The 26,163-nt window shown below is 38.4% G+C and overlaps 1 protein-coding gene across 2 annotated transcripts in view; it reads right to left on the reverse strand.

Moving 5' to 3' along the window:
• Positions 1-26,163, reverse strand: part of KDM4C (lysine demethylase 4C) — a 363,336-nt gene that overhangs the window by 166,671 nt on the left and 170,502 nt on the right. For both annotated transcript variants that reach the window (XM_062208268.1, XM_062208267.1), the window contains exons 9-12: positions 13,299-13,492; positions 10,296-10,519; positions 8,355-8,674; positions 7,172-7,280 (exon numbers count right to left, since the gene is read on the reverse strand). In XM_062208268.1, coding sequence (XP_062064252.1) covers positions 7,172-7,280; positions 8,355-8,674; positions 10,296-10,519; positions 13,299-13,492 — 847 coding nt within the window. The remainder of the gene's footprint in view (positions 1-7,171; positions 7,281-8,354; positions 8,675-10,295; positions 10,520-13,298; positions 13,493-26,163) is intronic.

Consider the following 26,163-nt stretch of genomic DNA (forward strand, 5'->3'; position numbering starts at 1 on the left):
AGAATTCCTCATAAGGTGCTGTCACAGTCTTATGGATAAATACTGTACAGCAATATTCTTAGATCCAAAGTACTGGTTGAAGTACTGTTCAACTAGTGTTCTAGCACTTGTCAAACTAAACTACCGGGTTTGAGTCCCAGCTGCTCCACTTATGATCCAGCTCTCTGCTGTGGCCTGGGAGGGCAGTAGAGGATGACCCAAGTGCTTGGGTGCCTGCACCCACATGGGAGACCAAGAAAAAGCACCTGGCTCCTGGCTTTGGATCAGCAAGATGCGTCGGCCGCAGAGGAAGAGGCCTGCCATCCGCTGGTTGGTTCACTTCCCATACGGCTTCAACAGCTGAGGCTGGGCCAGGCTGAAGCCAGAAGCCAGGAGCTTCCTCTGGGTCTCCCACAAGGATGCAGGGGACAAAGCACTTGGACTGTCCTCCGCAGCTTAATCAAGCACATAAGCAGGGAGCTGGGCTGGATGTAGAGTAGCTGGGACTGGAACCAGCACCCATAATAGGAGTCAGTGTTGCAGGTGGCAGTTTTACCCACAAGGTGACAACACTATCTTAAAGAATTTTAAGTGAAAATTAATAAAAATTTAAATAAGATAGAGAAGACAAGTATGGTTCTCCTATCATGGTGAGTTCAGTAAGTGTTATATCTTTGGGAAACTAGCTGAGCTGACAACATGTCTCCAAATGTAATTTTTTATAAGCACACAAAACAGCTGCTCATTCAGGAAGGGCAGACATGATACCAATTTTCAGGGAAACAAGACCAGGGACTGTTCAAGAGAATGTACAGGGCCAGCGCCGTGGCTCACTTGGCTAATCCTCCACCTGCGGCGCCGGCACCCCGGGTTCTAGTCCCAGCTGGGGCACTGGATTCTGTCCCGGTTGCTCCTCTTCCAGGCCAGCTCTCTGCTGTGGCCCGGGAAAGCAGTGGAGGATGGCCCAAGTGCTTGGGCCCTGCACCGCATGGGAGACCAGGAGGAAGCACCTGGCTCCTGGCTTTGGATCGGCGCAGCACGGCCATTTAGGGGGTGAACCAACGGAAGGAAGACCTTTCTCTCCGTCTCTCTCTCTCACTAACTCTGCCTGTCCAAAAAAAAAAAAAAAAGAGAGAGAGAGAGAGAGAGATAATGTACAGGTAAAAGCAAACAAGGCCACAGATGTTTACTTCCTTGTTTCATGTCAAAATTCATCATATGATCCTGTCAGCTCTACTTTGTGCCAGACTCAATTCCACCATGGGATCTTTTTTCTCACTATTTTCTCAAATGACTTTCACCCAGATTATTAGATGATTCATCTTATGGCATTATAAAGTTTATATCCTAAAAGAGCCTTAACAACAAATAAGGGAATATTTAGATAAGACTCATCATGTTTACATTACATAATCAAAAGTTCTTCATTGAGTACACACATTTTAATGAATTTAAAAAACAAAGACAAAACAATAAAACAACTGGAAATTAGTGCCTCACCATTTCCAGAAAAATGAGGAATCTAGGACCCAGTTAAAACAATTCTACATAAAACAAAAATGATTATAAATTTAGCCATTCCTAAACATTCACTATCTGGAAGGAGAGAATAAGTTTCTTAACTTCTCAAGTTAGTTAATCTCTCAAATGTAGAAAGCCCCTTCTTAACATCCATGACCATGGTGCCCAAAAGCCAAATTACAGAATGTTAGCAGCAAAGAAAATGAAGACTATAAAGTAATCATAAAAATCTGTTTCCAGGGAACTGGTTTGTGTACAAGTTTAAGGAAATGTACAATACAAGTGAGCGGGGCCAGTGCTGTGGAGCAGTGGGTTAAAGCCCTGGCCTGAAGTGCCAGCATCCCCTATGGGTACCATTTCTAATCCCGGCTACTCCGCTTCCGATCCAGCTCTCTGCTATGACCTGGGATAGCAGTACAAGATGGCCCAAGTCCTTGGGCCCCTGCACTATCGTGGAACACCCAGAATAAGCTCCTGGCACCTGGCCTCAGATAGGCACAGCTCCGGCTGTTGGGGCCATCTGGGGAGTGAACCAGCGGATGGAAGACCTCTCTCTGTCTCTACCTAAGTAACTCTGTCTTTCAAATAAATAAAATAAATCTTAAAAAAAAAAAATGCAATTGAGTTCTCTCACTCTCTCTGTAGCTCTGCCTTTAAAATAATAAATAAATCTTTAAAAAAAAAAAAGTAAACCAGTAGAGGGAATCTCTCTTATCCTGTGTAATTGTATGTTTGTGTATGTGTGTATATCGGATTTTAAGAGTACCAAGTAATGCATGAGATCAAAAACCATCTAAGTGCTAACTATCATTTTACATTGCCAACACTTTCAGCACAGAAAACTGACCATAATTCTTCATGCCAAGCAATATTTAGAAACATTTCAGGACTCAATGTGAAAAGTACAAAAAGGAGTCATATAACTTAAATTAATAAGCTAGGATTTTTTTCCCTTTGATTTAATCCAAAACAATATGCCCTTAGCATAATAACAGTAAGGTGTTTTTTATTTGAATTCCCCACAACATGGTTTTCAATGAAATTCAGTAACACAAAGATCAAGATAAATTGAGAAAACCAAGTACTATCATAAACCTGAGCATTACATGAAATATTCACTCAATCTGAGTACAACAACATATAATCTTCTGTGTCTACATAATGCAGGAAAACACTGGCTATGACCTATCAGCAAATATTCCAAGCAAATCCATTTAGTAAACTGCTGAATGTGCTGCTTTACTGTTTAAAAAGACAATACAACTGTGCTTACTATGAAAGTATAAGATTATCTCAAACAAATAAGAATTGATGGAAGAAAGGGATTGTTACATAAAAGTCAAGAACATTTGAAACATGACATACAATATTCATGAAACAACACTGTCTTTGAGGGAACGACATACTGCACTACTCTCCTTTCAACAAAAGATTATAACAAGGTAAGAACTAAAAAGCATTCTATCCTTATATTTTCATGCAATAAAATAATTTTAGAGTTTGAAAAAAACTGAAGATCACTAACCCACACGGAGGAGTAAACACCTGAGGAGAGTCTTGGAGGACATGACTTATTTCTCCTAGAAATCATATTAACAACGGCAAGAACCAACAATCACTGTGTGCCAAAACAGTGTTCTGAGTGCTCTATGTTTTCTGTTTGTGGTTTTGTTTTTTTTTACACTCAAAAGAATTCTGTATACGGCAGGTACAGCTATACACCTTACTTTCTAATTACAGGCACTGAAGCACGGAGAGTTCATGCAGCTAATGGAGTTGATTGATCATGATTGTAGATGCCAGGAGATAAAGCCTTTTATGCTAACTTGCCCCTTCAGCATGTATACATGTTGTATTATTTTATTCAATATTTTTTGTTTTAAAACTAATGGTTATCAAGGAATCAAGTCCATCACATTGATACTCCCAATCTCAATAAAACAGTTTTACATTGACTATGAAATATATATTACAGCATTTTCACAATTTTCAGCAAAACTCTACTGTCAACACAAATATGCTGACTATAATGACTAACAAGTTCTGAAGTTTGTGCCAGAACAACTAAAGTGCTGCTGATGAAACCAATATACAGAAGCAGCAGGCCATGGCTGTGGTGTAGTAGGTTAAGCCTCCACGTTCAGGGTGGGCATCCCAGATGGGCACCATTGTGAGAACTGGCTGTTCTACCTCTGATCCAGCTCCCTGCTAATGGCCTGCAAAAGCAGCAGAAGGTGGCCCAAGTGCTTGGTCCCCTGCAAAAAGCTCCTGGCTCCTGGCTTTGGATCATTAGTGGCCATTTGGGAAGTGAACCATCAGATGGAAGATCTCTTTCTTTCATTCATTTTCTATCTCTCTCAGTAGTTATGTGTCTCAAATAATCTTAAAAATTTGTGAACAACAGGTAGCAAGGCAATAAGTACAAAATACTAAAGCACAAGATAAAGGTTATGTGCGTCCTAAGACTGTCAAAAGATATTTACTCACTTCAAAATACTTCCAATTTAGACGAACAGGGTTGAACTATACTTTATCATTTAACTTCGCATTCCAAGCATTATCCCAAGAGTATAAAATATAGTACTTTGAAAGCATTATTTGTAGCCTCAAAGTGTTTCATTGAATTGCAATACCAAACTTCAATTCTCCATTATTAGCTATTTCACCTATTCAACTTAGGCTTTCAACTCTATCAAATGATTTCCTCATTTTACCATATTGTGTAATATGTGTGCATGTGTGCTTTGTACATGTGTAAATATTCATGGATGTATCAATATGTGTGGGTTTAAGGATACTGTTATAAAACAACAAAAACAAAAACCCAAACATGGGCAAATTTAAGTTCGCTAGTGATTTTTCAACTCTAATTTAGTATTGATCTTTTTTTCTTCCTCAGGCTATATTTTCTCAGCATTTAAGAGAAAAAAAAATACTGTTCCCTAATCATATTTTACACTAACTGTGCTAAACACAACCATATGTGTACAATTCCTTTCCTGGAGCATAGAATAAAAAAATAAATCACTAGACCACCATAATGCAAACTAAACAAATCCTAAGCCAGTCCCTGGAAGGAGTCACTTACTAAACCACTGCGGTATTATGACCCCAAAAGTCCTTAAGCTCCTGCATACTGTCCACATTTGTAACTGAACTATAACTCTGAGGAAGTTCAAGGACCTAGCACGATAGTAAGGGAAATTCAAACTTTATCAGAATACCGAAATAGCTGATACACTTGGATGTATTTATAAGTAGTTCACAATTCTACAGCTAATTAAAGCAATATATTTACATACACATACACACAAACACACATTTCCAGGACAAAAATGTACATTTTTTTTCTTTAATATGGTAGTATATAATACATGAAGGCACTTGACTGTCCTGCCAGTGGCTAATTTCAAAGTTCAGGGATCACCATGTTCAGGAGATCAGGACATTCCTGCTTTGGTTCCCAACGTGATTTATACCACAGAGATTGGGGTAAGAAATTCACTGGCACAGACGTGGAGGAGAGACAAAAGAGAGCCAGAGTGAGGAGACACACACATAGACACTAACGAAGCACAATGGGCAATAATCAGAGGAATTCTGCAGTTAAGAAATACAGAGTGGCCGGCGCCGCGGCTCACTAGGCTAATCCTCCGCCTTGCGGTGCCGGCACACCGGGTTCTAGTCCCGGATGGGGCGCCGGATTCTGTCCTGGTTGCCCCTCTTCCAGTCCAGCTCTCTGCTGTGGCCAGGGAGTGCAGAGGAGGATGGCCCAAGTCCTTGGGCCCTGCACCCCATGGGAGACCAGGAGAAGCACCTGGCTCCTGCCACCGGATCAGCGCGGTGCGCTAGCCGCAGCGCGCCAGCCGCGGTGGCCATTGGAGGGTGAACCAACGGCAAAGGAAGACCTTTCTCTCTCTCTCTCTCTTCACTGTCCACTCTGCCTGTCAAAAAATAAAAAATAAAAGAAAATAAAAAAAAAGAAAGAAAGAAATACAGAGTGCATGGGGAGTAAAGGTGGAAGAGAATGTGCATGGTTCCAAGGAGGAAGAGGGTACCACAGATAAAGCAACACCTTGAACAAATTCATAGAAGCAAAACACAGTTGATTATATCCAGAATGGAAAAGGTTCTACTGCTAAACACAGAAAATGTTCTTACAGGAATGAAAAGCTGAGAGTCAGAAAATCCTCACTTATTTTGTAATTCTAGGATCAGCCACCCATCAGAATTACCTCTACAGTGTCTTAAAGAAAAGAGGAACTCAAAGGGCATTCATTTCCCTCTTGCACAGATTCCCTTTTGCAGCCTTTTTGGTTGGAAGAGGTAAGGAAAGCCACATTCTAGATTCACTAGATAAATAACCATTTTCCTGCAGAGGACACTGATTGTTGTTTAAGGATGCCATTTCTAAGAAGCTGGAATATTGTTATTCCCATACATACAAAGATCACAAAGAGCCAAGAAGTCAGACTAGGAAAAGCCACAGAGGAAGCTCATTTTGAATTGTGTGCCCCCATTCAGCACCAATACCAGACTTTATCACATTCTTCCAATGACACTGTTCATTCACTTGCAAATGAACAAGGAACAGGAACTTCCAGGCAAGACGCTGAGGAAATATTGCAGTGTCCAAGGACTCAAGAAATTCACCCCAGGCCAGAGAATATCTCCCAGTCAATTTGGAAACTTGTAAAAATCTTTATCCACCACAAAAATTCTCTGAATTATATATTCACTTCTCAGAAATCCCCAGAGGATGCCAAAAGTCCATAATATATTAGAATGGAAAGTGAGACTGTTGCAAAAGCTACAATAATCAATGTTTCAGCAAGATATTTAACCTCAAAACCAATCCATTTATAAATTTTGCAAGCTACACAGTTGGAAATCAAAACTGTTCTCCAAGGAGAAATTCTGGGCCAATCTATGTTAGTCCACATCAAAACCAACTTAGGGAAAATAAGGACATCATAGAAAGTGGCTTCCCATACATGTTAGTACAGCCGTTCCTTTCAGAAAAGCAAAGATAGACAGACTATGATGGGAAAAACTAACCAAATTCATGGGCAATTTAAGTATTAGTTACTCTATATGAAAATATCCTTTAATTATTTTGACACGAAGGGGAACATAGTTTGTAGTAAAATAGGAAAAAGAACTTAACATAATGTGATATGGGAATAAACACAAATAATTAATATTCCATCTTTTCATGCAGGCAGAATTCGTCTGTATATTGCTTTTATAGAAACTGCTACCATCCTCATATAATTTTTATATTCATGATCTTTTTTCTAATTAAAGATGTTTTTAAAAAGGAAGACAATGAGTAAAAGGAAAATTTTAATCTAAACAAGAAGCTTGAATCTTATAATGAATGAATGTGAAGGATAAAAGCTAAAAGCAATGACAATGGTCCCCAAATTCTGGAAAGATGGTCATATAGCTGTATGGTAGTACAGCTATAAAATATATGGATATATGAATATATTTCTCCCCTAATATCTATTTTTGTTTTGCTTGCAAAGTATTTATTGCCTATGATATCCTAATGACTTATATATACCATGTGATCAAATTTCCAACCTACTAAAGCAATTTCTGTTTGAAGAACAGCTTCTCTTAACAAAGATCTTTACAGAAAAAAAGTCGGAAAAACAGAACTCACCTTCATCACTTGTTGCTTGCTGCTTTACAACAGTCATTGGGGATCTGGCCGGAGGCTTACTAAGCGGATGGCGAAAGCTCTTAGCAGTTTTGGTCTCTCCCTCTATTATCTGATGAAGAATAAAAATGGAGCAGAAACACCCATAATTTAAAACATGTTCAAGTAAAAAAAAAAAAAATACAATAACTTAATTAAGAAGAAACCTCCAAAAAAACTATCTTTGAAGAAAATTAAATGTGAATTCAGATGACACAGGAAATCATTGCTATTGGTAATATTACTAAGAGGTCAATTAACTCTCCTTCCACCTTCTTTTAAATAAATACAAGTTAGGAGTAAGTGGGATCAGAAGCAGGCCGGCTGGGATTTGAACTGATATGGAATTCTTTCATCCGAGGCAGTGGCTTAACTTCCTGTGCCACAACACTGGCCAATACACTTCCTCTTAAAGTATTAATTGCAGTCCACTTTATCAAATCTGCAATGAGCTCAGCAGCTGAGAATTTCTGAAAAGTTCTTTAAAAACAAGCGTTCATTTAGAATTATATGATCATAAAAATATAAGGACCATGTCCTTTAGACACAAATATTCCCTCAGGAACACCTGGCAGGGGATGATGCTCTCTCCCATCATGGAGAAGGGAGTTCTGCCAAATTAAGGATGATCACCTCCATCAGAATGAATCACCATGTCTGGGCCAAAAGGGTCAAACAAGAAGACTTTTAGCAGTAGGAGCTACAGCAGTTCCCAGTTCTCAAGCAGCGAACATAATACCAGTAAAGGAGGATAGATATAAATCAAGTAACATGTAAATATGATGGGGTTGGCGCTGTGGCACAGCGGGTAAAGCTGCCACTTGCAATGAGAGGACACCATATGGGTGCCGGTTCAAGACCAGATTTCTGCTATGGCCTGGGAAAGTAGTAGAAGATGGCCCAAGTCCTTGGACCCCTGCACCCAAGACCCGGTGGAAAATCCAGAGGAAGCTCATGTCTCCTGGATTCGGATCAACCCAGCTCCGGCCATTTGGCCAACGGGGGAGTGAACCAGCGGATAGAAGACTTCTCTCTCTGCCTCTCCTCTCTCTGCGTAACTCTAACTTTCAAATAAATATATAAATCTTTTTAAAAAATGTATTATCACCAAAGATTGAACACAACAAAAATTAATATTGCCACATACACTGGGGACTTTGAAGTCATTGCTCTCTCCACTAGGTACCACAGGGATGTCCCCTGGTGCCAGGCCACTTCCCCGGCTCTCCACATCACTCTCTTCTCCCTCTGTTAACACGCCATTGCTCTCTGCCACCGACAAACACGATTCAGGAGACTTTGGCCATGAAGGATTAGGTGGGGCTGATTCCTCAACTTTCACATGGCCACGAGACAATGGGATAGAATCATCAGATGCATTGTGCTCAGAAGATACAGTTATGGTGTAGGTTTTGTCATCCTCTGCTTTTATTTCCTCTGCTATAGATGCATTTGAGCAGCAGTTTCCTAAAGAGTAAAACAAAAGACTGTTGACAATTCTTGCACTGAGTTTTTTCTAAATAAAATTGCTAAACTCTTCCCAAATGACTATTTCTTCAACTTCCTGAGTACACGTCCACAGCCATGAATGGGAAAGGTCACCTATCAAAGCTAAGGTGAGACCATAAAGAAAATACTGCCAAAATAAGATATTATTTCCTTTATTCCTGAACATTAATTATTTATTAAAGGTGTACAAAGCAATATTTTCATACATGCATCAAACTAAATTACTTAGCACAGCCATTACCTCATTACCTCAATATTTACCATGTTTGTGATAAGCATTTCTAGTCGCCTACATGCATGTGTGTGTGGGTGCATACACACACACACACACACACTGCAGTGTCATTTCAACCTGATTCTGCGCCCAGACATGTCTTCTACTTCACTGTGTTATGCCAGAATTCAAAACCTGGAGGTCAAGATGCCAAGCACAATATTATTGAATTTAGTTCCTCTTTGCCAAAAACATCCAGGAATTCATAAAGTATTACACAACCCAGTGTTGTATAAACCCATCAAGAAGGACCACAAAAAATGATCCATTGGTATTGCCCAACTGTCTTCTCTATCTGTTGCAATCCTTCTCCTCGTCCATGATAACTCAATTCAGACAGCACCAACAACAGGAAACCTTGCCTGCCCAGCAACTGTCTGTCTGCGTTCTTCCTGGGTAAATCAGCAACACACTACTCCATCTCTATAATGTTACTTCCTTGTTATTATAGCTTGTAATTAAATGTTTATTTGTCTAGGTCGCCAATGAACTGTGAAAGACCTAAGCATATTTTTCATTCTTTTTCAAAAAAGCACAATGACTACAATACACAGAACTGACTAGCAGTGGTGACTAGAGTGGACACTATAAAAAAACCAGGATGGGAGCAATTTCTGCAATAGTTCAGGCCAACGGACATGGTGCCTTAACAGAAGCAAAAAAAACATGTTGGATTTAGAGTAAACCCACAATTGAAGGTTTATGGTATGAGGAATTACCAAGAAGCTTGATTATTAAAAGGATAGAAACTCCAACAAATATTAAAGTAATGTATTAACAGAGTTTCAGAATAATTATGATAAAAGGAGCAGAGACTTTTCAGATGAGAGTTTTAGAACAGGCCAGGCAGAGGGATGTACATAATATTTCACCAGCCAGGCTTTGTATGTTGTTTTTCTTTTTAAAATCTTAATCTTTATTTTCTTCTTAAAATTAAGCAGAAAGCTGAGAATCTGCAAAGAATTATCTATAATTGGTTTTCTCTACTTCATATAAATTCAAGAGAAGCTTTCTAGCAATGTATTCTATATTGTAAATTGAGTTACACCAAAAAAATTTTTTTTTTCATTTAAAAATCTTTTTTTATTAAACCAAATAGGCATGGTGGCTATCTGTCTCACAGCAATGCTCATGCCTTTTATAATATTCCCTTGGCTTCCTTGATGAATAACACAGTAACTTTAGATAATAACTAGTTAAGCTATGTGGACTACTAAGATATCTGTCCTAGTAAACACAGATTTAAGGGATCAGAACACCAAATATCCACACATGTATGTGCAATATAATTGGCCATTTTCCTACCTGAGAGTGGGATATCATCTGATAAAGTGGGATCCACCTGCATCCTCCCGGAAGAGGACCCTTCTATGATTCCCAGCCTCGCTGTCTCTTCGGGGTTTATGTGAACACTGGATTCATCTGTGTCTGGGTCAAGGTTAGAGATTTCTGCCCCATCAGCTTCGGCTGAGACTTCCTCATCCTCCTCAGCCTTATGCCTTTTAGTGTGACACCTAGTGCTCTGGAAGCTATTAACAGGACAAGCAGAGGTGAGAACAGAGAACTTTTAATGAATATAAAAAAGCACATACCAATACAAATGTCACTTCATTTCCTTAACAAAGAAAAAACTAAGTTCTTAAGTTACTATGCAATAATAATCTTTACAATTAATAGCTGAAGTCTAAAATTGAAATTTTAAAATCTAATATCAGAACAAAAAATTAAAATTCCATTAAATAAAAATAAATCACAGAAAATGAAATAAAAAAATAAAATATTAATTAGATTATGAAGAAAGCAAAGGAAAATCAGAAGATACTAGAAAGTGGTTCAAATCTAAGCAAATTATTTTTTTCAAAGTGAATTTGACAATTACTTATCTGAGCTTTCTGTAATCATAAAGCATTCATGAAAATGTCTTAAATAAAGTCATCAGTAGGTAAAAGGAATTATAAGAATGTTAATGGCATTTATTTTACATTTTATAACAACTACTGGACATTATTTCATTTTCTTCCTCCTTTAGTATTTTTCAGCCAGTCATTGGACTGCTTTGATATTTTTACCTAATACACATTGTAACTATTAGAAACTATTAGATTCCATTCAAAAACAGAGTCCAAAGCAAAGACACATGCACACACACACACACACACGAACTCACACCATATTTTCTATGTATGCACGTGACAGTAAGCACTGCAGGAAGGCAGGGAGGGCAAAGATGAAAGATGAAGGGAATAGCCAAAAACACCCACTATGAATTAGCATTAGCAGCTGCTGATGGCAGCAGTGGTAAGCATCATCATTTTTACCATCACTTTTATTGAGGATCTGTGCCCTGGCCCAGATTTTTTTGTGGAAAAGCTCTACATTATGTATGAACCTAATAGTACAGATAGCTGACTTCTCAATGGTTTAAGTTCTCTAAACAGAGGGTATTGCTGAAGGGAAACCAGCAGGCTCTATAAAATACAAAGCTTATAATATTAAATAAGCTTCTTCAGAGGAATCCTTCTAATTTGTTGACTAAAGTTCATTGATTGTTTTAATCTAATAACAGACATGTACAATCTGCTCAATGTCATAGATCTACGTTCTCCAGCTAAAAGGTCCACTGTGGTTAACAAGTAGGAGACAAGATATCACACCACAACGACTCGGTTTTCTGTCCATTAAAGAATAACTCTTAGAATGTTCTAAAAATATGTGTTCTACAGTGAAGATCGGATGTTGTCTCCTTCCAAAGCTGGCATTTTTGTGAATATACTTTAGGACATTTAACAAATACACGTACCCTCCAAATTAATATTATTAAATTCTGAATGCAACTCATACTAAGTCATACACTAGATGATGTCACAATAGACACATATAGACATGTCCATACTTGTCATAAATCAGTACTTACCCTTAGCACATGGGAAGGACTATGACACTGGTATCATGATTATAATAATTATATACTTCCTATCATAAATATTGGTCCTGACATAATACACTGAATTTAACTGATTTAATAGTTTGAAAATCACCACTATAAACTGTAGTGTAAAATATTAAACTCTGAGCTTTTAGAGGAAATGAGTTCTGTGCCTCACTGCTATGCCTTATAAAATGCAGAAGTTTGACTCCATGATCTTAAGGTTTCTTCATTCACTACTATTCTAAATAACAAAAACTAAAGGTCAGGAAAAAAGAAAAATCAGGAAATAAGCATCAGAAGTGTGGGCACAGATTTAAAATTACAAGTTGTTTGATTTATGGCAAGGAAAAAAATAAAAAGGAAATAGGCCAACAAGTCCAACAGGGTATCTAATAAATACATGCAGGCATTAAAAATTACCTTGTAGCAAATATTAATTACATGAAAAAATGCTCATAACTTAATAGAGCATGGCCCCAATTTTTGAAGGATATATGTTATTACATAATATATAATATATATAAATGTAAAGGATATATACAATATGTTAACTGGTTATCTCTGGACAGAGTGCTTATGGGTGATTTGGGATTCCTTCATTATTCTGTTCCTTATTTTAGAAATTTTCTCCAATGCTCAAATATTACTTTTACAATCTGAAAGAAAAACAATGAGTAATACTGTAGAAGAAAATATTACATATACAAACAGAAAATATGAGAACCTTACAAGGTAGCTAAAGGGCCAAAGCAACACCATACATAACCCAGCAGTAGGGGTATTAAAACAGTAAGATGCCCACAGCAGATGGGAACGCTGTTGAAATGGCCCAGAATACAAAAATGGAATGGAAAAGAACACCCATGTCACAGAAACACCACATGCTCTGCTTATATCTAATTTAAGAAAAAAAAAAAAAAAAGTGTAGAGCATGTGGTAAAATGTAAGTATCCCATTGAGAAAAGCAGCACTTCAGATGCCTAATGAAAGAAGAAGATAAGTATTAAAGGCAGAAAGAAAATTGGTGGGAAAATGAAAATTTTTATAATCAACTCAATAAATAATGGAGATGAATGGAGCTCATCAATCCAACTTCAATATTCTTTACTATAGAGAGTCAAAGAAATTCTATATTGTTCTATTTGCCATGTATATTTACTTCAGGATTATTCTCAAATGCTATACACCTTTTCCTATGCTCCATTTATCATATAGAGTGAGAATTTAAAATATGACACCTTAAATTTTCAATAAAATTCTAAGTAAATTTATGATGAATTGATACTTTCAAATCAAATAGCCCCTGAAAACATCACAGTCAATGAGTCACTGTCATTTTACTAAGAACTAAAAGAAGGCAGTGAGAGGGAGATTATTACCTCCTGGGTGCTTTTCTTACTTTCCTCCTCCTCTGCAGCCACGCCTTTACTTCAGGGGTGGATTCAGGAGTTGGCTTCGTGTGATCGATCGTGTATATATCTTTTCCTTGTTTCCAAAGCTGATATCTGTCTGGCTGAAATTTCCTCACAAAGATATCCATGGAAATTTTCACCATGTCTTTCCTGCAAGTGCACTGAAACACAATAGAGTTGGAGTGTGTTAAGCATTTTGATAGGTATGTAAAGTAAGAAAGAGTCAACCTGAATTGTACAATGTTGGAAAATGTACTCACTATATGTCTCAAAATGCTTTATATTCTCAAACATACAGAAAGTGATTAACCAAATTTCTTTGGAGTGGAAGTTTGAATCTATACATTCACATTTATAAATGAGAAAACAAGATGACAAATTGCTTTGTATACTTCAAAGGGAAATGTATACCACAAACATATTTATTAGGAAGAAGGTAGCACTGAGTTTTTAAAATGTGGGGAGTGTTGGGCCGGCACTGTGGCTCAACAGGATAGTCCTCCGCCTTGTGGCGCCGGCACACCGGGTTCTAGTCCCGGTCGGGGCGCCGGTTCTGTCCCGGTTGCCCCTCTTCCAGGCCAGCTCTCTGCTGTGGCCAGGGAGTGCAGTGGAGGATGGCCCAAGTCCTTGGGCCCTGCACCCCATGGGAGACCAGGAGAAGCACCTGGCTCCTGCCATCGGATCAGCGCGGTGCGCCGGCTGCAGCGCGGCGGCCATTGGAGGGTGAACCAACGGCAAAGGAAGACCTTTCTCTCTATCTCTCTCTCTCAATGTCCAATTTGCCTGTCAAAAAAAAAAAAAAAATTAAAAAAGTGGGGAGTGTGTGTGTTTGGGTGGCGTTAACGCTGTGGCACAGAGGGTTGAACCTGCAGCACCAGCATCCCTGCAGTCCTAGATGCCATTTCCAAATCAATTCCCTGCAAATGTTCCTCAGAAAGCAATGGAACAAATCAGTGGGCCGCTGCCACCCGTGTGTGGAACCTGGAGGAAGCTACCCGTGTGTGGAACCTGGAGGAAGCTACCCGTGTGTGGAACCTGGAGGAAGCTACCCGTGTGTGGAACCTGGAGGAAGCTACCCGTGTGTGGAACCTGGAGGAAGCTGCCCGTGTGTGGAACCTGGAGGAAGCTGCCCGTGTGTGGAACCTGGAGGAAGCTGCCCGTGTGTGGAACCTGGAGGAAGCCACCCGTGTGTGGAACCTGGAGGAAGCCGCCCGTGTGTGGAACCTGGAGGAAGCCACCCGTGTGTGGAACCTGGAGGAAGCCGCCCATGTGTGGAACCTGGAGGAAGCTGCCCGTGTGTGGAACCTGGAGGAAGCTACCCGTGTGTGGAACCTGGAGGAAGCTGCCCGTGTGTGGAACCTGGAGGAAGCTGCCCGTGTGTGGAACCTGGAGGAAGCCACCCGTGTGTGGAACCTGGAGGAAGCCACCCGTGTGTGGAACCTGGAGGAAGCTGCCCGTGTGTGGAACCTGGAGGAAGCCGCCCGTGTGTGGAACCTGGAGGAAGCTACCCGTGTGTGGAACCTGGAGGAAGCCGCCCGTGTGTGGAACCTGGAGGAAGCTACCCGTGTGTGGAACCTGGAGGAAGCCGCCCGTGTGTGGAACCTGGAGGAAGCTACCCGTGTGTGGAACCTGGAGGAAGCCGCCCGTGTGTGGAACCTGGCCAGGAGCAACTGGGGGAGTGAACAAGAGGATGGAAGAGCGAGCTCTCTTTCTCTCAGCAACTCTCTCAAAATAAATTTTTAAAAAAGGGTTATTTTTGACCCTCCATACCTTGATTCTCATGAATAGACAGTTAGCAGTAACATTTTATAAAACAAGTCTCCTATGATGATTTCACACAAGGTTTAATTACATCTAGGCCAACACTCTACAAATTAGGGAAGAAACAATCTGATCAATTTAACTGATGTACATCACAATCCCTAGCACACCTGGCAAAAATCTGGTTTACAGAACAATGAACTTGAGCAGAGAACTGGACCAGAAGTGGAACAGCCAGGATTCAAAACAGTGCTTATATAGAATGCCAACATTGCAGATAGCAATTTAATCTGCTAAGCCAGAACACTGGCCCTGATTCTGAAAATTTTAAAGGTATTTTAGCAGAACATAAATCCTTTGATTAAGGAAAAAAATAACAACTTAGAAAAATCAGGAGCAAATTCTTTATTTTCCTACTGTGTTACTGATTTTTCATCATTAAGAAAAAGCAGTGGACAACAATGCAGTTCCAATTCCTTCTAATGAGCTCATTTAAGAGAGAACATGATTTCAATTGCAGCAGCTCTAATGGAGATGATCAACGATGTGCAGAACAGCAATTTCAAGGAGAATATCTTGGGGGTGGAAAGAAACTGAGTGTTTATCTTGTTTCTGCAAATGGTGCTATGACACCTTATTTGGAAAGGAGGCGTTGTACACAGCCATTAAGCCACTGGTTGGGATGCCCTCATACCACATTGAATGCCAGCTCAACTGCTAGCTCCTGCTTCCTGCAAATGCATCATGGGAGCCCTGGATGGAATTCTAGGCTCCCGAGTTCACCTTGCAAAGCCCTCGCTGGGGCAGGTATTTGGGGAGTGAACCACATATGGAAGATCTCTCTCTTACTCATTTCTAATAAAAAAATAAAATAAAATAAAATAAAATAAAATAAAATAAAATAAAATAAAATAAAATAAGAAAGAAATAGGTTATCTAAAATAGGGACATCTAATCTATATATACCTGGATTCAAAATTAGGGATACACTATAAAACGTGGGGAAACCAAGAATGACTCAAGCCATGGTCAAACAGGAGTACGACCAGAGACTGGTGTAGCTGGACAAACTTTTGCTAAATAGATTAGAAATGTGTCTGTGGATCCAGCGAAGCATCTCAGCAGAAGCCAAGTATGTAAATATGACTATCCAGGAAGATCAGTACAGGATATACTTATTTTATGGAAGCACAGAAGACAGGAAAAAATTTGACAATTCTATTACTGCAGAAAGGCTGCTAGTTTGTACCAAAAGGGGCAAAGATATGACAGAATGAAGAAAAAAATGACTCTACGTTTAGAGGACTGAAACCAACAGGATTTCACTAAGCTGTTAAAGCAGCTCTAAAAAACTGCTATTGTATGTGTATAAAAAGATGCTATTAAAAGCTTTAAAATTCATTAACTGAGCATTAAATCAAACAGAAAAATCACTCATATAAATTTTGTCTACATAACTCAACCTCACCAATTTGTAAGGGAAAATATACCAAAAAAAGATTATTCCTTAGAAGGTCTTTGAGGGATTATCATAAGTTCAAAATGAGTAAGCGAAAACATTCTATCAAATTGCTCAGAGGATATAAAATCCATGATGCAACATAGTTCAATAATCAAAACATGGACCCCAGATTCCACACAGAATAGTTAACAGAACCTTGTATTTGCCCTCTTTGTGCAACAGTGTCCCCATTTGAAAACCTGGAAACAACAAGGAGCTAACAAAAGCATCAACCATTTTGTCTTGCAGAAAACAACTACAAACGGTATATGAATTCTTATTCATAAAATATGACATGCTTTGTTTTAGTATATGTTTTATACAAATTACTTTAAATTGGACTGACCACAAAAATATACATTCTGAGGGTTCTATTTCATGTCACTAAAAAAGTTGAACTAATTAAATAAGAATGAGGATACTATGTTTACCAAATGGTCTTTAAGAGTAAAGAACTGGGGGTTGGCACTTTGATGCAAGAGGTTAAGCTGCCACCGGCAATGCTGGCATCCCCAGGAGCGCCAGCTAGTTCAGCTGTTCCAATTCTAATCCAGCTAATTGCTAAACTGCCTGGGAAAGCAATGGAGAATGCCCCAAGATTCTGGGACCCCTGCTGTCAATGTGGGAAACACTGAAAAAGCTCCTAGATCCTGGCTGAAATCTGGCCTAGACCCGGCCATGACAGATATTTGGGGAGTGAACCAGAGGATGGATGAACTCTTTCCCTGTCTCACCGTTTCTCGTTAACTCTGCCTGTCAAATAAAATAAAACCTTTTTTTAAAAAGACTCAAGAACTAGGTTGTGAAGAAACACACAAAACAATAATTGGAAATCTGAGGGACAGACACTGTTTGGGATGAAATGAATACAGTGCATATTAAGTTCCTGCTTGGATTATATATTGCAAACAATTCACCAAACATTTAAAACTAGAGGGTTGTAGAAAACATGCATTAATAACTGATTTAAAATCAAAAGGAACCGGAGCTGTGGTGCAGCAGGGAAAACCGCCTGTGCCAGCATCCCATATGGGCGACAGTTCAAGTCCTGGCTGCTCCACTTCCGATCCAGCTCTCTGCTATGACCTGGGAAAGCAGTAGAAGATGGCCGAAGCCCTTGGGTACATGCACCCGAATGGGAGACCTGGAAGAAGCTCTTGAATCCTGGCTTCGGATCTGCACAGCTCCAGCCGTTGCGGTCAATTGGGGAGTGAACCAGCGAATGGAAGACCTCTCTCTCTTTCTCTCTCCCTGCCTGTCATTCTCTCTCTGTGTAACTCTGACTTTCAAGTAAAATAAATAAATCTTACCAAAAAAAAGAATTACTCCCTTTTTTATAAATTAGAGCAACAATTAAGAAAAAGACCTAAGGTACAGGATAACTTAAATGTACATGACACAACCATCATAAAGTCAATGACTGCAAATTCTACTTTTGAGGATTTTAAAATGACCAAATGAAGTACATATTTTTGTGTTCTGGTAATTTATGAGTTAGTGGCCTTTAAGGTTATCGTGTCCTACATATCTAGTAAAGCTAAGATACTTTCCAGTGGAATAACCACTATAATTGTACTTAACAATATAAATGATTCATACTAAAATTGTTTTTTAAATAAACTAAGCAGAATATTTATTGCTATTTCCTTAAGAAATTTAAATCAATAATTGAAAAAGGCAAAATCTGAAACACTGTTTTTAATTAAAATCTAACCAGCTTCCAAAAAAAGTATTACTCTAGCACATTATCACCTAATTATCTTCAAGACACAAATTGCTACGCTAACCAAAACTATAATTAAAAACCATCTACTTCTTTGTTATCCAACACATAGCAAAACTGACTGCTATCCCTCAGTATATAATCTATGAAAATGGTATAAATTTTTGAAATTCGAAGTGTGCATTATGGTACACACAGGCTGCAGCAGAGAATCAAGCTACAACTTGATACACCTGCATCCCATATTAAGGTGCCAGTCCAAATACCAGCTACTCCATTCCAATCTAGCTTCTTGTTAATATGCCTGGGAGATGGCAGATGATGGTCCAAGTGCTTCAGTTCCTGAAACCCCTGTGAAGACCTGTAATAAATTCCAGCGTGCTGGCTTCACCCTGACCCAGGCCTGTCTGTTGTTGTCATTAGAGGGGAATGAAATCAGAAGCGGAAAAATCACTCTCTCTCTCTGTCATTCTTTCTCATAGGAACTCTGTCCTTTTAAAACTACACCTCTTGAAGTGAAATGGACACTATGAGTAACAGTGACTTGATCAGCCCTTGTCCTGACTGTTGATGCACAATTTAATACTTTATCCCTGTTAGTATTTTTTTTTTTGTTCTAGTTAATACTATTGGTTGAACTCTGTAATTAACACACAGTTACTCTTAGGTGTTTAAATTTAACTGAAAAGTGATTCCTGTTAAATATAAGAGTGGGAATGAGAGAGGGAAGAGATGTACAATTTGGTACATGCTCAATCAGACTTACCCCCAATGGTGGAGTTAGAAATGTGCCAGGGGATTCCAATACAATCCCATCAAGGTAGCATGTACCAATGCCATCTCACTAGCCCAAGTGATCAATTTCTGTTCACAACTGATCATAATGATAGGACTAAGAGTCAAAGGGATCACACAAACAAGACTAGTGTCTGCTAATACTAACTGGTAGAATAAAACAGGGAGAGAACGATCCAACATGCGAAGTGGGATACACAGCAGACTCATAGAATAGCAGATGTCCTAAAGAGCACTCTGGCCTCAGAATCAGCCCTTAAGGCATTCGGATCTGGCTGAAAAGTCCATTAGAGTATTTTAGGCATGGAAAGCCAAGACACCCTGGAAAAATAAAAATAAAAAATAACCTAAATGAAAGATTTCCATGAGTGAGATTCCAGTGGAAAGAACGGGGCCATCAAAGAAGGAGGTACCTTTCTCTGAAGGAAGGAGAGAACTTCCACTTTGAGTATGACCCTGTAGGAATATGATCAGAGTCGGTGAACTCAAGAGGCTTCCATAGCCTTGGAAACTCATGACAAGAGCTAAGGAAATTACTGACACCATAAACAAGAGTGTCAATTTGTTAAGTCAACAACAGGAGTCACTGTGCACTTACTTCTCATGTAGGATCTCTGTCCTTAATGTGTTGTCCAATGTGAACTAAAGCTACAACTAGTACTGAAATCGTATTTTACACTTTATGTTCTGTGTGGGTGCAAACTGATGAAATCTTTACTTAATATATACTAAATCGATTTTCTGTATATAAAGATAATTGAAAATGAATCTTGATGTGAATGGAATGGGAGAGGGAGCGGGAGATGGGAGGGGTGTAAGTGGAAGGTAAGTTATGGGGGGGGGGAGCCATTGTAATCCATAAACTGTACTTTGGAAATTTATATTTACTAAATAAAAGTAAAAAAAAAAAAAGAATGAATGAATAATGGCATCCAGTTATATTATTAAGAAAAAAAATTGTGACTCTAAAGACAAAAAATTTTAATCCAAAATGTTAAATGCAATAGCCACTCATTGCTTGAGAACCAAGCAGTTCGTATTTTAAAAATTGCCTTCCAATGAGGGCAAATATTTTTTCAGAACAAATGAAAGTATGATTCTCCATTTCATAATAATTTGACTTGTTTTCTTTACCTAACACACTAAGAATAAAGAATGTGACATTTGCTTTAATATAAAAGAGGAATCAATTATTTCTCATTTATACACTAGGTAGTAACTAAGTCCCTCATTTAACAAGGAATGTGACTAAGCCTAACATATGATTTTATTCTAAATGATCAAGCATTCTAGTTCCACAGATCATTTAGTGCTTGGTATGTTTAGATGTTAGTGTTTGTTTTTGTTTGTTTTTGTTTTGTTTTTTGTTTTTTTGACTGGCCACATTTACTATATTTAAATGACTTTTCTTGGGCACAGATTGATGCTGAATCACTGTTGGGTTATGACAGAATCTCTTCACACACACACATATTTATTATATTCACTAAAAGTCTAAGCAATCCTACATTAATTGTTAAGAAATCTAAGCTGGGGCCAGCACTGTGGCACAGCGAGTTAAAGTTCTGGTTGCTCCTCTTCCAATCCAGCTCACGGCTATGGCCTGGGAAAGCAGTGGAAGATGGCCCAACTCCTTGGGCCCTTTCACCTGCATGGGAGACCCAGAAGAAGCTCCTGGCTCCTGGCTTCAGGTCAGCACAGCTCCAGTGTTGCGGCCAATTGGAGAGCAAACCACCAGATGGAAGACCTTTCTTTCTCTCTCTCTCATTATTCTGTCTCTCCTTCTCTCTCTAACTCTTTCAAATACATAAAAAATCTTTAAAAAAAAAAAAAAGAAAAAAATGGATGCATTATGCAGAGTGAAATCAATATACATTAATAAAATATTTTTCTACTATTTGCAGAAGTTTTTAACCTAATGAGATATCAAAAAAAAAATTATTGAAGGAGCTCTTGTTCCTTAAATATACTAATAAGATGGTTAATGCTATATAGCAGTATTTAAAGTGATTAAACATAAAATGTAAACATAGCTACAGACCTATTTCTTCTCTGTTCATTTGCGTATCTTCTCATAATTGTTGGGAAAACTATAATAATAATCTTATTTTAAAAGAATTATTTTAGGGACTGGCACTGTGGCATGGCAAGTAAAGAAGCTGCCTTCAGTGTCAGTATCCCATATACATGAAGGTTCAAATCCTGGCTACTCACTTCCAATCCAGCTCCCAGTTAATGTGCCTGGGAAAGCAGTGGATGACAGCCCAAATGCTTGGGCCCATGCCCAACGGGGTAAACCTCAAAGAAGCTCCCGGCTCCTGCCTTCGGGCAGGCCCAATTCCAGCTGTTGCAACCATCTGGGGAGTAAACCAGTAGACAGAAAATCTCTATCGCTGTCTCTCCTTCTCTCTACCTGTAACTCTGCTACTAAATAAATCTTTTTTACAAATTTTTTCCAAAGAATTATTTTAACATTGGCAATTTTTTAAAATAAAAATACAATTTAAAAGAAATATAACATGTGATTAGCAGTTCAATTTCTTGGGATTCACTTTATAACATACAAAGACAACCAACAAAAATGAGAAGTACATGGCTGGTGCCGTGGCTTAACAGGCTAATCCTCCGCATTGCGGCGCCGGCACACCGGGTTCTAGTCCTGGTCGGGGTGCCGGATTCTATCCCGGTTGCCCCTCTTCCAGGCCAGCTCTCTGCTCTGGGAAGGCAGTGGAGGATGGCCCAAGTGCTTGGGCCCTGCACCCGCATGGGAGACCAGGAGAAGCACCTGGCTCCTGGCTTCGGATCAGCGAGATGCGCCGGCTGCAGCGGCCATTGGAGGGTGAACCAATGGCAAAAAGGAAGACCTTTCTCTCTGTCTCTCTCTCACTATCCACTCTGCCTGTCAAAAAAAGAAAAAAAAAAAAAAATGAGAAGTACAGGGGCTGGCGCTGTGGCACAGTGGGTTAACACCTGGCATGAAGTGCCAGCATCATATATGGGCGCCGGTTCCAGACCCGGCTGCCCCACTTCTGATCCAGCTCTCTGCTATGGCCTGGGAAAGCAGTAGAAGATGGCCCAACTCCTTGAGCCCCTATTCCCATGTGAGAGACCTGGAGGAAGCTCCTGGCTCCTGGCTTCGGATGGGAGCAGCTCTGGCCATTGCGACCAAATAGGGAGTGAACCATCGGATGGAAGACCTCTCTCTGCCTCTCCTCTCTCTATGTAACTCTGACTTTCAAATAAATAAATAAAAGTCATTAAAAAAACTATAATGGGTTTAAATTGTCAGTTTATTTTAAGTACAAATTCTATTGCAAACACAATGTTTGACCTGTCTTAAGAGCTCTCTTTTATATTGGAAAATTTTCAATAATATTTGATTCTTTGAAGAATCCATCTATCTTGTCCATGTAAGATTCATCTACTGCTTCTCTCACTCCCTGTATATTTAAGTAACTTTAGATTAATTCCCTTGGTTATATCATTCAAATATTTCTCCAAGACCTCATCTTTATAAATCATTGAGAATTCTCTGAGTAATGTGAATCTGAATTTCCAAGAGAGGGCAGCTATGAAGTATCTAGTATTTAATGCTTCGGTTCTCCTGGCCTCATTGAATTTCTAGGATCAGGTTTTACAAGGTGATTGGCCATCATATTCTGGAGAAACGAAATTCCTCCTCAACTGAAGGGCAGGAATCCAGACTCAAATTATTATTCGAAGTTCAATTAATCATTACCAAGAGAGGACACACTAGATCTGCTTTATGGAGAAGCATATTTCAGAGAACGAGAGATCCATATATTTGTTATATAAATACCATTTTTGAAAAACACTTGAGTAAACAGATTCAGAGATCTTAAGTAAAATTACAAAGTCACACTACTATGCTCTAAACCATTCTACTTTGGAAATTCCAAAAGCAAATGGAATATGGCATGTTCTATATTCAGGCCCTTAGACTGCCCATTATTATTCTATGTAACTTGGTGAATTTAACCACATTTAAATAATAGTCATATTTCAATATAAAAATTTTTAACTACTGTCATAATGAAAATAAAATTGTAGCCGACAATAAATATCCAGAGATTGTTATTTTTCTTGTCTATGCACACAATGAAGTCATACTGAGAGTTCATCCAGTCAGATTAATTTCTTCTGAACATTTGCAGGCTTCACTTTGCCAGAATACGTCTACCTTATAAAGGAAGGCAATTATAAAGCAATTTAAGGGATGGGACTAGAAATTCAATCTTTCTGATCCATGAGAAAACTGTTCAAACAGACAAAGAAAAACTATGCAAAAAGAAGGGGAACTGATTCAAACAGTTTGTTCCAGGGATATCCAAAAGATTCTGTAGAAATTATTTTTAAAATTTTTATCTCTCAACACATACATGAATATTTCAGATATAGATATTAGAAAATCCATTCTTGCTCTGCCATGTAAAACACAGCATGAAATTCAATTTATTAGTATTCAGAGATAGATGAAGTTATTTTGTTCTGAATTCATGAACACTAGGTCATATTTTACGGGGATGATGAATTTGGACAAGATGAGATAAAAACAAGGCTCTGCACACCTTTATGGACCTAAATTTGTTTTTAATATAAATATATTTTCATAAAAATCTATAAAATCATTTATGAGATACAAATGGAAATTATGATACTCAGATATAGTGTCTTCTACACTGAAGAGTGTTTCTGTTATGTCTTTTAAATGAACTGACACATAGAAGTTCATTCTGTACCTAGATTGGATCATAGAAGTAATTCACTGATAAGAAACTGAGGCACAAAAACCCTAAATCACTGGATGATGTCACAAGGGCAGTAATTGAAAGGAAAAAGCTGTTCAAGTGACAGGAGATTGAGTATCCTACACACTGATCTCTCTCAGATTTTCGATTTCCTATTCAAATGAGAATCCACCTAGGTATATAGAATAATAATGGGCAATCTAAGGGGCTAAAAAACAAAACGTGCCATATTCCAGGCTTCAAACAGGATGCAAACCACAATAAATACTATCTGAGGTTAGGAGACAGTCATCCTTGTACATTTCTGATTAATAACAGATGAAGCCAGCATCCTGCATTGTTTTCCATCGTTTTTGCACAGGTCAAAAACTAGTATGAATGTAGACAAATATTAATGAAGAACTAATATTTCAAAGGGGAAGATGAGGTGGGATGGTAATAAAAAAGGAAAAATGTCACCGAGTAATCATCTATGCATTATGCGATACCCAGAAAAGCTGCTGCAAAATTACCACATGCAACATTAAAATAGAAATTAAGGGTGCCATTGCTTAGGAGAAAGGAAAATAACAGGTTTTAATAAATTCTAGGTTATCAACTTTTAAGTCCTATATCTCATACTGAATTTCGAATGTTAGTCAATGGGAAAATGAAGCATTGATTCATTTAAGAGCCATGGCTGAAACACTATCCTACACTCCAAACTCACAAATTACTTATCATCAGCCACCTGAAAACTCCCTGGCAGTGGTTGAAAACCAAGAAACAAGCTAATGAAAGCTCACAAGACCAAAAAAATTCATGGCCTTAGGAACAAGTATAATTTATTTCAGTCTTTCTAAGGTGAAAAGTATGGAAAGAAATTTTAATTGACAACAAACTTATTTATTTATTTATTTATTTATTTATTTATTTATTTGAAAGGCAGAGTTATAGAGAGCCAGAGGCAGAGAAAGAAAGAGAGTTCTTCCATCCGCTGGTTTACTCCCAAAATGGCTGCAACGGCCAGAGCTGTGACAATCCGAAGCCAGGAGTTTCCTCAGGTATCCCACAGAGGTGCAAGGGCCCAAATATTTGGGCCATCCTCAACTGCTTTCCCAGGCCATAGCAGAGAGCTAGATCAGAAGTGGAGCAGCCAGGTTTGGAACTGGCTCCTCTATGGGATGCTGTCACCGCAGGTGGCAGATTTCACCAACCCCCAACAACACACACTTCTAAGCCATACTTATTCAGAAAAACATAGATTCACTTTGTCTAGCAACTTGTGTCACTACAGTCAAGTGTGAGGATATATCTGCCAACAACTATGTTTTAATAATTACTAATTTTATGAAATATTTCAAACTACAGAACACCACAAATCAGAAGAAACACAAGCAATGTAGAAAAACCACACAATATATTTTTAGTGTTGTTACGATTTTGCTCCAAATTTAAAACAACATCTGATAAAGGGTTAATAATGAGACTACATAAAGAGATCACAATAAACCATGCCAACCAGCAAAACATAATCTTTTCAAATATGAAAAAATCTATTAATAACAACACTATAATGGGTAGAGCCTAAGAAAATAATTTTGAATGCATACATCAACTTAATGTTAAGAACCTCACCCAAAATGTATTTAAAAAATAAAACCTAGAAATTGGAAAAACATTTTCTGGTTCTCCTATAAAAAATCATGAATTAACAATAAAATATTTTATGGAATTTAATTCCATGTTAGGGAAATGTTTTAACATTAGGTTGAGAAAATTCACTAATGTTATTACATACAAGTACTTACAAAAAGTTCATGAAAAATGTATGGATTTCAAGCAATTGTTACATGAAAAAACATCACTTAATTCTAATTTTCTGTGAACTTTTTGAGGTATCATTTACGTTCTCATCAATTCTCATGTTCTCATGGATTCCCACCCCTACCTCCTTCCTTCCTTTTTTTCTTAATTTCTGAGATAACATACTTTTAATTTACAATATAGTCAAAGGCATAATTCTCCACTATATTTCAAGAGTTGAAGTACCCTTGTATGAACGTGCACCTACACATAAAAAACAAATATATATGAAGCTGACCGATTCATTTCCCTAACTCTGATTGTGTTAGGGACAGGCAGGAGAAGAGGGTGATGTGTATAACAAATGCTGGAAATGTCAAGTGGATGTTTTTTGGGCTAAGAATCCACAAACTTGGGGTGGATTTATAACCAAAAATGGCTCTATAAGTGGATGGATTCCCTTCTGAAAGTTTCCCTCTCAGTTTTAATTTCTATATA

This window comes from Lepus europaeus, chromosome 12 (assembly GCF_033115175.1).
Source record: "Lepus europaeus isolate LE1 chromosome 12, mLepTim1.pri, whole genome shotgun sequence".
Classification (NCBI taxonomy): Eukaryota; Metazoa; Chordata; class Mammalia; order Lagomorpha; family Leporidae; genus Lepus; species Lepus europaeus.